Source organism: Panthera pardus, unplaced genomic scaffold (assembly GCF_024362965.1).
Source record: "Panthera pardus isolate Hobbes unplaced genomic scaffold, ASM2436296v1 HiC_scaffold_20, whole genome shotgun sequence".
NCBI lineage: Eukaryota > Metazoa > Chordata > Mammalia > Carnivora > Felidae > Panthera > Panthera pardus.
In genome coordinates this window covers 26,324,254-26,336,659 of record NW_026526766.1, presented here as the reverse complement: position 1 = coordinate 26,336,659, position 12,406 = coordinate 26,324,254, and the positions used below count along the sequence as shown (strand labels likewise).

The window sequence follows — 12,406 nt, the reverse complement described above, 5'->3', positions numbered from 1 at the left end:
GGGCACATAGTCAATTGTGATTATGTGAATGAACATAGGCAAAAGTTTAGAAACCAAGTATCTTAAAAAAAAAAAAAAGGGGGATTGAACAGTCTATTTATGGGATAACCATACATTAAAACCATTAAAACTTGTGTTTTCAAAAGACACATATTTCACTTGTTGAATGATCTGATATAGTGTTTGTAATTATGAACATATGTGTGTGTGTGTAAATTATTAAGTGGTAAAAGCAGGTTACATTGGTATTTGTTAGTAGTAATCTAGGTGATGCAGTTATGGGTGTTTAAAATTTTTTCTTTGTACTTTCTGTGTCTTCTAGACATTTTACATTGAATCTGTATGAATCTTGAAATCAGGAAAAGTTGTTAAAAAATTTTTGTGCTACATACCCCATTCTGCCGGTCTACAGTCACTTATAATTTTAAAATTCAAAAGGCTTTGAAAACCAAAAGCTTTCTCCTAGCCCATTTGGCAGCCTGGCCTGAATTGATGTGAGCTTATTTAGAATATTGATTCCGCTTTGAGTGACTCCTCACATGTTTTGCTGCAGAAATAATGATGGGCTTATTACAGGCTGCTACGGCCACCCCCATTGGGGGTTTGCAGAATTAATGGTGTATGCATTGTAGCTATGCCCTTTCTCAACTGCTCCAAATAACTGATGTTTGAACTACCTCTGGCTCCCTGAGGGTTTCAGAGAAGGGATTAGGAATCTGATTCGCTTTTAGTTATGTCGAGATCTGGATGCATTTATTTCTATTTATCTTAGGGAGTTTTTAAATGATTGTATACTTTGCTTTTAAATTTTTATCAAGATGCATCTTCAAAAATTGGAATCAGCACACAATCCTCAGCAAATCTATTTTCGAAAAGATGTGTTATGTGAAACCCTGTCTGGAAACACCTGTCCCTTGGTGACTATAACAGCAATGCCAGAGTCTAATTATTATGAACATATCTGTCAATTCAGTAAGTCTGTCTTCTTCACTCAAAATGCCAATTATTCTTATTTTCCTTTGCTTCATATATGTTTTGTAAGGGCAACAGGACTAGAACAGGCATCAGAAGTCTGGGGTTCTAGTCTCGGTCCTATTACTGCCCAGCCCTTGGCCTCAGTTTCCTCATCTCAGAAACGAGGGAGCTGCATGAGATTATCTCTGAGGTCTCTTTTGATATGCATATTCTGTAGTTCTTACCTTTGTTGTGTAATACAACAAAATGTTTTAAGAGTTCATATGATAATACCATTAATTAAAAAATTTACAACTAATTTTGTTTATAAATCAAACCACCAGAAACCCATCATGTGCTTTGATGCTAGCACCAAATAGCTGGTTGGTTTTTCCTGACATTTATATATTTAAAATTGCCTCAGATGTACAGCTGTGATAGGAAAATGAGAAAGCGCCCTAATTTTGATAAGAAGGTGAGGTGTTTTCAGGAAAGAGAAATAGCTTGATATGCCTGAAAACACGAGCAGGTGAGCAGAGTGGTCACATTGTAGACCTGTGTATCGAAATGCATAGTGAAACTGTTTTTCTTTGTTCATCTTTGAACAGATATACTTCATCTGTGCTTAGCATAGCAACTGTAAAACAGGGGTAAAATGGTATTTCCCTATTTTCCTCATGACTTCATGAAAAATAAATTTATATTTAAAACTTCCCCAATACTTGTTCTTTATAAAAGCAAGATTATATAAAAGAACTAATTTTCTATGTTAGATTAACCATTGGAAAATAAAACTCAAATACTATTTATTGTGCTGCGTTCATATTATGAACTCCTTTAGGACATGGCTTATATATGGGTTTTGTGTATCTGTTTTCTCTGTAGGGCCTAGTGCAGTGCTCAGATACAGTAGGTGCACAGTGAGTTTTAGTATGAATTTATATCAGAACTCACAATTGAGTAGAAATATTTCTATATTCCCAAAGTCAAACATTATACAGACTCTTAGTAGCTGTTCATTTTAATTTGAAATTTTATGTGTACTTTAGGAAATCGCCCTTACGTTTTCTTGTCTGCTCGGGTCCATCCTGGAGAAACTAATGCAAGTTGGGTAATGAAAGGAACATTGGAGTATCTCATGAGTAATAACCCTACTGCTCAGAGCTTACGAGAATCCTATATTTTTAAAATTGTCCCTATGCTAAATCCAGATGGTGTCATCAATGGAAAGTAAGTTAAGCAATCATTATAGAAATATTATAGGTTATGTGCCTATCCTGTGTAAACTTGTCAAAATAATAGCATCCAGGCTAATTTGGAAAACAAATTGAGTGATGTTTCTAGAACGAAGAAATTTTTGGTGGGGAATTCATCTAAGATGAATTTTTAAATGAAAATACATTTTATGTATCAGTATGATATTTTGAGAATTTCTGTATTCCATGAGAGTATGATTTCATGTCTTGCTTGAATTGTTTTAGAAAAATCACAATGTCAGGATATGAGAATACATAAATAAGGTCTTTAACATAACTTCTTATATTCCTTTTTGTTTGTCAGTGACATGATCTTGAGTTGATCTAAGACTTAGAATCTCCTGGGATCTCTTTCCATTGATATGGAATATTGGCTCTATCTGCTGACCTCGTCCTGATAGGAGGTGGTGTAGTTTTGACAGAAGGAATTCTTTAGACTGGAAATAATGGAAGATAACTTCTTTTTAGGTGGAGATGGCTTATAGTTAGTGCAGTTTAATTTTCGTGGGAATTAGAAAACTCTGTTTCTGAAAGATGGGAATTTGGTCTTGCTGTCATGAGTGTCTCCAAAGCTGAGGATACCATATTTTATTTATTCACTAAATGTAGCATGAATATTTCTCACATTTTAGGAAGTTTTTGAATGAAAAAACCAGAATAATTTATTTTTAGGTAATACGTTATGGAATTAAAATGGCATTTTATGTCTAGTTTTAATTCAGAAACATATTGACCAGTTAGAATTCTGTTTACATTTCTGTTACCACCTTCTGATAGCTTGCTTAAATTTCTGCTCTGCTTTGGTACTTACTACCTGAAATAAGTGAAAATGTATTTGAATTTTTACAAGAATGTAGACTTTTGGGGCACCTGGATGGCTCAGTCGGTTGAGTGTCTAACTCTAGAGTTCAGCTCAGGTCATGATCCCAGGGTTGTGGGATCGAGCCCCATGTCATGTTCCACACTGAGCATGGAGCCTGCTTAGGATTCTCTCTCTCTCCCCCTGGCACTCTCCTTCTCTCTCTCTGTCTCTCTCAAATAAAAATAATAGTCAAAAAAGAATGTAGACTTTTCATATACGTACCTTTCTTAGGAGGGCCCAGCCCAGATAGTACTTTTACATAATAACTAATACAATCAAAGTACACGGTGTTGAAGTATAACAAATGATTATTATGAAATCAGAATGGAAAATAGGAACATTAGTAAATTTTAGAGAGTCTGGAATAAGACCCCAGAATTGAGAATTAATTTTTTTCTATAGCTTGAAAATGTTGACCTAAAAATGTGAAAGCTTGCCACAGTTAAATGCATGTAACACAAGATCTTGCACGAAGCAAATACTTCATAAGTGTTTATTTAGTGACTAGTATATTCACTGGAAATATTTACTGGAATAGAATCATAAAATCAAATATAGGTAAGAGTTTATCAGTACTAATGTTTGTGTTTATATTGTGTAGTCACCGCTGTTCTTTAAGTGGAGAGGATCTGAATAGACAGTGGCAAAGTCCAAATCCAGATTTACATCCTACAATTTACCATGCTAAGGGGCTGCTACAATACCTGGCCGCTGTGAAGCATTTACCACTGGTAAGTATTTGTACTTTATCTAGTCACAGAAATGATTTTGTTAGTTAATGACTCAGTATATTCTGGTTATAAAAGCTAAGTGTTAATTTCAAAAGCAATTTTTTACAAATATCTTCTTCTGTTATTAATTACGTGTGTAATTAATACACTGCATTTGTATTCTTATTTTGTCAGGTTTAATTTTTAGTGTTCCCCTGAGCCCTTTCCTTATCTTTTTTGTCTATGAATATTGGTAACTCCTGGTTTTAAGTTTTAGGTATTGAACTTCACTGTTTGAATAGCAGTAAGGTAACAGGATGTGTCTTCCAAGTTCTCAAACTGGTAGAAGCTTATTTCTGAGTTTGCTAGTGAACTCTGAAGCGAGTAAGTCTCGAGTATACACATGAGAGAAGGCGTGGGCACAGTGCTGAACACTACTGGACTGTGTATATATTCTGCTTCTGTTCTCAGCAGCTTTTGCATAGAATGTCCCGTTATATTATTGTTTGAATGAGGTAATCTTCCTCTGGGAAAGATAGGAAAACTTTGCAGAAGGTGAACATTGACATGCAGTCCTGTTCTTCATTTTTCATTTTAAAAATGCTGCTCTTAAAAATTAAATTGAAACCATACTACCCTTTTCTCAATCGTGTTTTTCATGAGCACATTGTCTTTCTTTCAAATTACCTAAATTTTCAAATAACCCTTGGATCAGTGATGACTGCTGCTGTAGATTTGACCTATGACTGAATTTATTATTTTTTAAATTGTGAATAGTAGAGGGGGTGCCTGGGTGGCTCAGTTGGTTAAGCGTCCGACTTTGGCTCTGGTCAAGATCTCTCACTCCGGGAGTTCGAATCCCTCATTGGGCGCTGTGCTGACAGCTTAGAGCCTGGAGCCTGCTTTGGATTCTGTCTCCCTCTCTCTGGCCCTCCCCCACTCACACTCTCTCTCTCAAAAATAAATACAAATAAATTGTGAATAGTAGGTATATTAGAGTGGAACTCGTGGCTTGATGCAGGCCCTAGAAAGGATTTAGCCATTCTAGAATTAATCATAGATCCTTTCCAGAACTAGATACTATTACTTTTATTAGTTCTACTTATTAAATGGTGGCTCTGTTACAATGAAAGGGCAAAGACACACAGAGCTATTTATTGTCTTGTTATTAACTAGCTTTATTTGGAAATATATGAATTTGGAGGTTTTTAACTTTCAAAATATATTTTCAAGGTTTATTGTGATTATCATGGCCACTCCCGAAAGAAGAATGTATTTATGTATGGCTGCAGCATCAAAGAGACAGTATGGCATACCAGTGATAATGCAGCTTCATGTGATGTCGTGGAAGATGTAGGATACAGGGTAATTATCACAGATAAGTCTGGACTTTCGGGATTTCAAACACGTATAACACTACAGAAACTAATGTAACATATCCCAGCCACTCAGACTCTGCAAGTGTTGCCATTTTGCCATTTTTTGTTGCAGATCGTTTCATGTTAAGTAGTCTAAAATTTTTGCTTTTCGTATTTAGATTTTAATCTATTGGGAATTTATTTTTGTATGAGAGTTGGGGATCTAATTTTAGTGTCCCCATATATAACCAGTTGTCTCAGCACCATTTATTAAACAGTACATCCTTCCTGTGCCGATTTATAAAGCCATCTGTTACGTACCATGTTTCCACACCTCTGGGTATGTGTTGAGGTATGCCCAGGACTGAAGGAAGATCTTACTGCGTCACATCTTATGTGCTTTCCATTAAGGGCACAGTGGCTTTCCTACTGTATTTGCACCTAAACAAAACACCCCAGGTTTTTTTCCCAAAAGAATTTTGATAGCATACCACTGCCCTGAGCAGAAATTCAAAGGCACATTTTCTTTTTTGGTGTCCTCTCTCTTCTTCCCCTTTCCCAAATAAATAAAATGACTATGCTTACATTTACATTGGCCATCTAATTATTATTGTTTTGAAAATAACTCTTTTACAAATATATTGAAAAAACATTTTTTTAATTGTGTGATAATTAAAAACTTGCATCAGATTTGTTGGTTTTTTTTTTTTTTTTTAAATGCCTTCTGGGTTTTGAGGCTTAGAAATCTCATCCAAAGATTTAAAAAATAAAGTTCCATGTTTATTGTTTTTAATTTCCTTTTGAAATTTTACTTGCTAATTGTTAAGTTTAAATTCTTAATCCAGTCAGAACTGAACTACTAAAGAGTGACTTCAGCTTGTTTTTCTCAGTGGCTCTCCAGTGGTGCCAGCAGTTAGTGGGTGATCACTCTTCTCTCCACTAATAATGATTAAAAAAAAAATGTTTATTGGGGCACCTGAGTGGCTCAGTCGGTTAAGCATATTCTTTGGCTCAGTCACGATCTCACAGTTGATGAGTTTGAGCCCTGCATCAGCTCTGCTGACAGCTCAGAGCCTGGAGCCTGCTTTGGATTCTGTGCCTTCCTCTCTCTCTGCTCCTCCCCTGCTCAAGCTGTGTGTGTGTGTGTGTGTGTGTGTGTGTGTGTGTGTGTGTGTGTGTGAGATTCACTCACTCTCTCTCTTGTCTCTTTTTTGAGCATGGGAGGGCAGAGAGAGAGAGGGAGAGAGAGAATCCCAAGCAAGCTCAGTGCAGAGTCCGACACAGCACTCGATCCCAGGAACCGTGAGATCATGACCTGAGCTGAAATCAAGAGTTGAGATGCTCAACTGAATGAGCCACCCAGGTGGCCCTCCACACTAATAATTCTAATTTTTATATCTGCCTTTGGTTCTAATTCTGAATTCTCTTTCTTTCTAGAGATGTATCTACTCCTACACGGTATCACAATTTAACTTCCCTTACGTATATAATTAGGTTAATATCTGTTAGATTATTTCTCTTCTTTCAGAACTCCCCTGTCTGCCTTCATACTTACACACACCAGGTGAACCTGAGAATAATTTGAAGTTGCAGAAAATGTTGTGGGCATTTTGATTGTGATTGTCTTGACTTTATTGATTAATTTAGAGGTGGTTGACATTTATAATGTTAAATCTCTTAATTAGTAAGCCATTTTTCATGACTAAAGTTGTTTTGTTTTTTAAACATTTTTTTTTCAAAATTTGAAACATTTTTTACCATAGTTTTTGTTCACCTGTTGGTTACTACTGTGAATGTGATCCTTTCTCCCATTTTGTTTTCCAACTGATTACTGTTTGTCCAGGAAAGCAGAAAATTCTGAATTTGTAAAGAATGGTTTTGATGCTTGGAATAGCAGAGGACAAAGTAAGAAGATTCACATGGCCCTGCTCTGGTCACTGTGCTTTCATGAAAATGTTTAAAAACTAAAAAAAAAGTGTTTTTAATTAAAAAAAGCCCTCTTGAAATATTGTATTCTGTCATTCTTATTTTTGCAGACCTTGCCTAAGATACTGAGCCATATTGCTCCAGCATTTTGCATGAGCAGCTGCAGCTTTGTAGTGGAGAAATCGAAAGAATCCACGGCACGTGTTGTGGTTTGGAGGGAGATAGGCGTACAAAGAAGCTATACCATGGAAAGTACTTTGTGTGGCTGTGATCAGGGAAAATATAAGGTAAAACGTCTCAGGACTTTGAATAGTAAAAAGTATTTAAGGACTTTCTTTTCATATAGCGTTCTCATGGTTTATATTAAATGGCATATTTGTTACACTGAGCTATTGCAGTCATGACCTTGAATCCTATGCAATTCTTTTTTACTTCTCTGTACTAAATAGCTTGCTTTGGGTTTTTATGAAATCTTGGTTGAGTCCATCTACATTCATAATTTTTAAGAAGGCATGTTGTGGTACACATTTTAAATACCAATTGGTAATTTATAACGAGCTGTGCAAGTAGTACATGATTAACACAAACTTTGTATCGTTTTAATTTGTTGGATGTTAGCGTGTTTTTATGCATTTAGAAAATGAACACATTACACTTACTTGTAAAGTTTTTTATATTTAGATTTTGTGTGTGTGTGTGTGTGTGTTACTTTCAAATGCATATCCCTTCCCTAAATTTTTTTCTTTACTAAGACTGGTGCTATAGACTTTTATTGGAAACAACTGGAGTTTTAAGTTTACTTTTGAAACTAAAGACTAATAAAATATTAGGTGACGTTGAATTTTTTAATTTGAAAGACTGAAAAAATAGGCAGTCAGCTGGAGCTTAGATAATCAACAGCAACCTAATAAATATTACAAATACTTATTTTTCTTGCCACAGAAAGATTTTCATGTGTCATGCTAGTTATTCTTTATTCTGTTAGGTTTGGTTTGGTAAGGGGGGAAGAGGAAACTGAATCTAATAGTGATCTTTATATACCTCACATACACATGGTTGGTTATAACTTTATGTGTGGAAGGAGTTAAAAAATCTTTCAAATGGTTAGTATTAAAAATGTAAACATATTATAGGTAATGTCAAAAAAGCTTAACTGGAGAGCCTAAGTAATAACTGTTACAGTCTGTATCCAACTGAGAAGAAATTGTGTAGATTTTTCAACTGACATTGAAATTTTGGGGGCCTTGTAGAGTAGAACTTAATGAAATTTCAGTACTTTCTGTTGAGTGACTTCCCTAAATTTTAGGTTGACCACAGTATATTATTCTTCCAAAATGTAGTATCTTTTGAATTCAAATACTGTAAAACAGTGACTTCTCATCTACCAAGGATGTGATGGTGGTAAAAGATAAAATGTACCAGAGCGCCACTCCAGAGCCCAACCCCCGTCCCCTAATCATTGCTGTCATGGACAGCTTTGGCAAGAGTCTCATATTCTGTAAGTGTGTAGGATGGGAAAAAAGCTTAAGAATGAATCACTTTTGTATAAGACAATAGGTGTCTTCTAGGAAAAAAACCCTTAAGCTATATGATGTATGGAAACAGACTGTAGATAACTTCTTAAAGAGATGCTTACACAGTCAGAAGAGAAGGCAATTTAAAGCATCAATGTTTTTGATGCTCCCCTCTGTGGGCTGGAAGAGAAGTAGAGAAGCTGAGACTTGCATGCCTCTTGAAATCAACTGTAGCATATAGCAAAGGTGTTTCCTTATTATATTTGGATTCTACAGATAGACTGTCTTTGAATTTTTACAAATATTCTATTTGTAGGGACGCCTGGGTGGCTCAGTCAGTTAAGCGTCCGACTTTGGCTTAGGTCATGATCTCGGGGTACATGAGTTTGAGCCCAGCGTTGGGCTCTGTGCTGACAGCCCAGAGCCCTGGCCCTGCTTCGGATTCCATGTTCCCTGTCTCCTTGCACCTCCCCCATTCACACGCTCTCTCTCTCTCTTTCTCTCTCTCAAAAATGAATAAACATTAAAAAAATCACAAATATTCTATTTGTATTTTGATACATTAGTTTGATCATTTAAAAAGCCACATTTAAAAAAATAGTTAAAATATACTTTCAAACCTAAAATCTTAGACCACTTTTTTAAAAAGTTATTTTTTAGAAAGAAATCTATAGACTTAAAAAATAAAATGGATACCTAGTAAATGCTCATTTCTCTTTTATATAATTTAGTTACTAGAGCTACGTTAATTTAAAACTCTTATGGAGAGAGAAGTATCTCTTACTAATCAAGTTTTTTATTAATGTCTAAAATTCAATGCTGTGATGATAACATATACTTTTTATGAAAGCTTTTTTTGTTATTGTTAATAAACTTAGGGTTTTTAGAGCAGTTTTAGATTCATAGCAGAATTGAGTAGAAAATACAGAATTCTCAAATACCCCATATGTCCCCACACACCTAATGTTATACTTTTCAGACTTGTTAATGTTAGCTAATAAGTTATATGAGTTTAATGATATTTTAAGAAACCATTCTCTTCACCTCAGGAATGCTCTTATATTACTAGATTTTAGGCTGTAAATGGTCTTTATTTTTATTTTCTGTGAACTAATTCAGAAACAGCCATGCCTTTCTAAAGCTTTTTAATTAAGAAGGCAAATAAATGTTCTAATAAAGTCAGGTCGCATTCCGTGGAATGTTTGGACATGGGTAAACTAAGCAATCAGTTAGTCAATCGTTATTATAAAGGAATGTGCTTTGGGGGGTTAGTAACAGTTTTTACGGTTCATTTTCTTCAGTTACCGTGTGCTTTTAGTCTGTTCATTGAAAAACTGTTTTAAAGTAACTTCTCTAAATGATGTGTGCTCTCATTTGCACCTGCAACTTTTGTTGGTGTGAGAATTCTCTTATTTTAGAGATTCATTTTTATCTGAAAATTCAGTGATAAGCAGTGTCTTGGTTTATGGCCATTTTTATCATTTTATGTGGTAACATTTAACTTTTGATAAACTTTATATTGTTTATTGGGAAACTTCCAGTTAGAAAGGGTAGAGTTGGGGTAAAATTTTCTTCTGCCCTCACTAGACCAGATTTGAAATAGGCATTCTTAATTGACATGGAACATAGGAACTTCTTTTACTGCTACCTCATTGGCCTAGATCTGTCTGATTCTTTTTGTTTGTTTGTTTGTTTTACATAGGTACCTTTCTTTTGTTGGTTTTTGCTTACCAGTTTCTTTTTATTTTTAAAAAAATTTTTAATGTTTATTTATTATTGAGAGACAGAGAGAGACAGACCGTGAGCAGGGGAGGGGCAGAGAGAGAGGGAGTCACAGAATCCAAAGCAGGTTCCAGGCTCCGAGCTGTTAGCACAGAGCCCGACACAGGGCTCAAACTTATGAACGGCGAGATCATGACCTGAGTTGAATTCGGACACTTAACCGACTGAGCCACCCAGGCGCCCCTTTACTTACCAGTTTCTTTTATCATACAGTAAAAAGTATAAGGTAATGTTTAGGTCTACAAATTAAGGCCTTGATTTTTACACTACAATATTTTAACATTGGCATCCAAAGTCGTGGATTACAAGAAATACTAGCAATATCTTGCAAAAATGTAATTTCACACATGAGCCCCAGAGTAACATAACCACAAAATGTTTATTTTTTTTCCCAGTGTGTTGGTGAAAATTGTTTGCATGTAGCAAATGAGAAATAGACATTTTAGAAATGGTTTTTTTGAGACCATTTCCTTTGTGATCTAAAATAATCTTGTTAAGACATTGTGCTTGTTGAGTTGTAGGTACTTACAAAGTACCAAGCTTTTAATTTTATTAATATAATTATAAATTTCTTATATGCAGTTGTAATAAGACATAGCCAGAGGATAGCAAATGTCCTACTTATATGTATGAAATTGCTTTATTTCTAGGGCCTACAGATTGGTACTCGAGAATTGGAAGAGATGGGAGCAAAATTTTGTGTTGGTCTGCTGCGTTTGAAAAGACTGACATCCCCATTGGAATATAATCTGCCTTCCAGCCTGCTTGACTTTGAAAATGACTTGATTGAATCGAACTGCAAAGTAACGAGGTAAGACACACTTGTTTCATTCCATTATGTTGTAGCATAATGTTAGACTTCATTAAATTAATTAAGTAGAGGAAGGGGACAGAGATGTTGATAGCCAAAAGCATTTTTAGAACTAATATAATTAAGTTCACACATCTAAGTTATTTACATGTTTAATTGTTACAAATTGTAATAATATTCTTCATTCTTTTAACATTGATGTTTGGATGAGACTGTAATGAAATATCCTTATATTTTGAGTGCATTTTTAGTGATCTTACTGGTTTACCTTTAACCCAAAAATAAGCAAGGTGGAAAACAGTGCTTAGATAGTATCTAATTAATTAATTAATTTTATAATTTACATCCAAGTTAGTTAGTATATGGTGCAACAGTGATTTCAGTAGATTGCTTAATGTCCCTTACCCATTTAGCCAATCCCTCCTCCCACTACCCCTCCAGCAACCCTCAGTTTGTTCTCTGTATTTAAGAGTCTCTTATGTTTTGTCCCCCTCCCTGTTTTTATATTATTTTTGTTTCCCTTCCCTTATATTCATCTGTTTTGTATCTTAAATTCCTCATATGATGAAGTCATATGATATTTGTCTTTCTCAGACTAATTTTGCTTAATAATACCCTCTAGTTCCATCCACGTAGTTGCAAATGGCAAGATTTCATTCTTTTTGATTGCCGAGTAATACTCCATTGCATATACATACCACATTTTCTTTATCCATTTATCCATTGATGGACATTTGGGCTCTTTCCATACTTCGGCTATTGTTGATAGTGCTGCTATAAACATGGGGGTGCATGTGGCCCTTCAAAACAGCACACCTGTATCCCGTGGATAAATTCCTAGTAGTGCAATTGCTGGGTCATAGGGTAGTTCTATTTTTAGTTTTATGAGGAACCTCCATATTGTTTTTCAGAGTGGCTGCACCAGCTTGCATTGCCACCAACAGTGCAAAAGAGATCCTCTTTCTCCGCATCCTCACCAACATTTGTTGTTGCCTAAGTTGTTAATGTTACCATTCTGACAGGTGTAAGATGGTATCTCATTGTGGTTTTTATTTGTATTTCCCTGATGATGAGTGATGTTGAGCATTTTTTCACGTGTCAGTTGGCCATCTGGATATCTTCCTTGGAGAAGTGTCTATTCATGTCTTTTGCCCATTTCTTCACTGGATTATTTGTTTTTTGGGTGGTGAGTTTGATAAGTTCTTTATAGATTTTGGATACTAACCCTTTATC

General features: G+C 35.3%; 1 protein-coding gene across 3 annotated transcripts in view; it reads left to right on the top strand.

The window, feature by feature from the left end:
- AGTPBP1 (ATP/GTP binding carboxypeptidase 1) overlaps positions 1-12,406 on the top strand; it is a 162,087-nt gene that overhangs the window by 133,722 nt on the left and 15,959 nt on the right. For all 3 annotated transcript variants that reach the window (XM_053907839.1, XM_053907838.1, XM_053907840.1), the window contains exons 20-25: positions 819-972; positions 2,004-2,184; positions 3,674-3,803; positions 5,016-5,147; positions 7,177-7,353; positions 11,013-11,173. In XM_053907839.1, the coding sequence (XP_053763814.1) occupies positions 819-972; positions 2,004-2,184; positions 3,674-3,803; positions 5,016-5,147; positions 7,177-7,353; positions 11,013-11,173 (935 nt within the window). The remainder of the gene's footprint in view (positions 1-818; positions 973-2,003; positions 2,185-3,673; positions 3,804-5,015; positions 5,148-7,176; positions 7,354-11,012; positions 11,174-12,406) is intronic.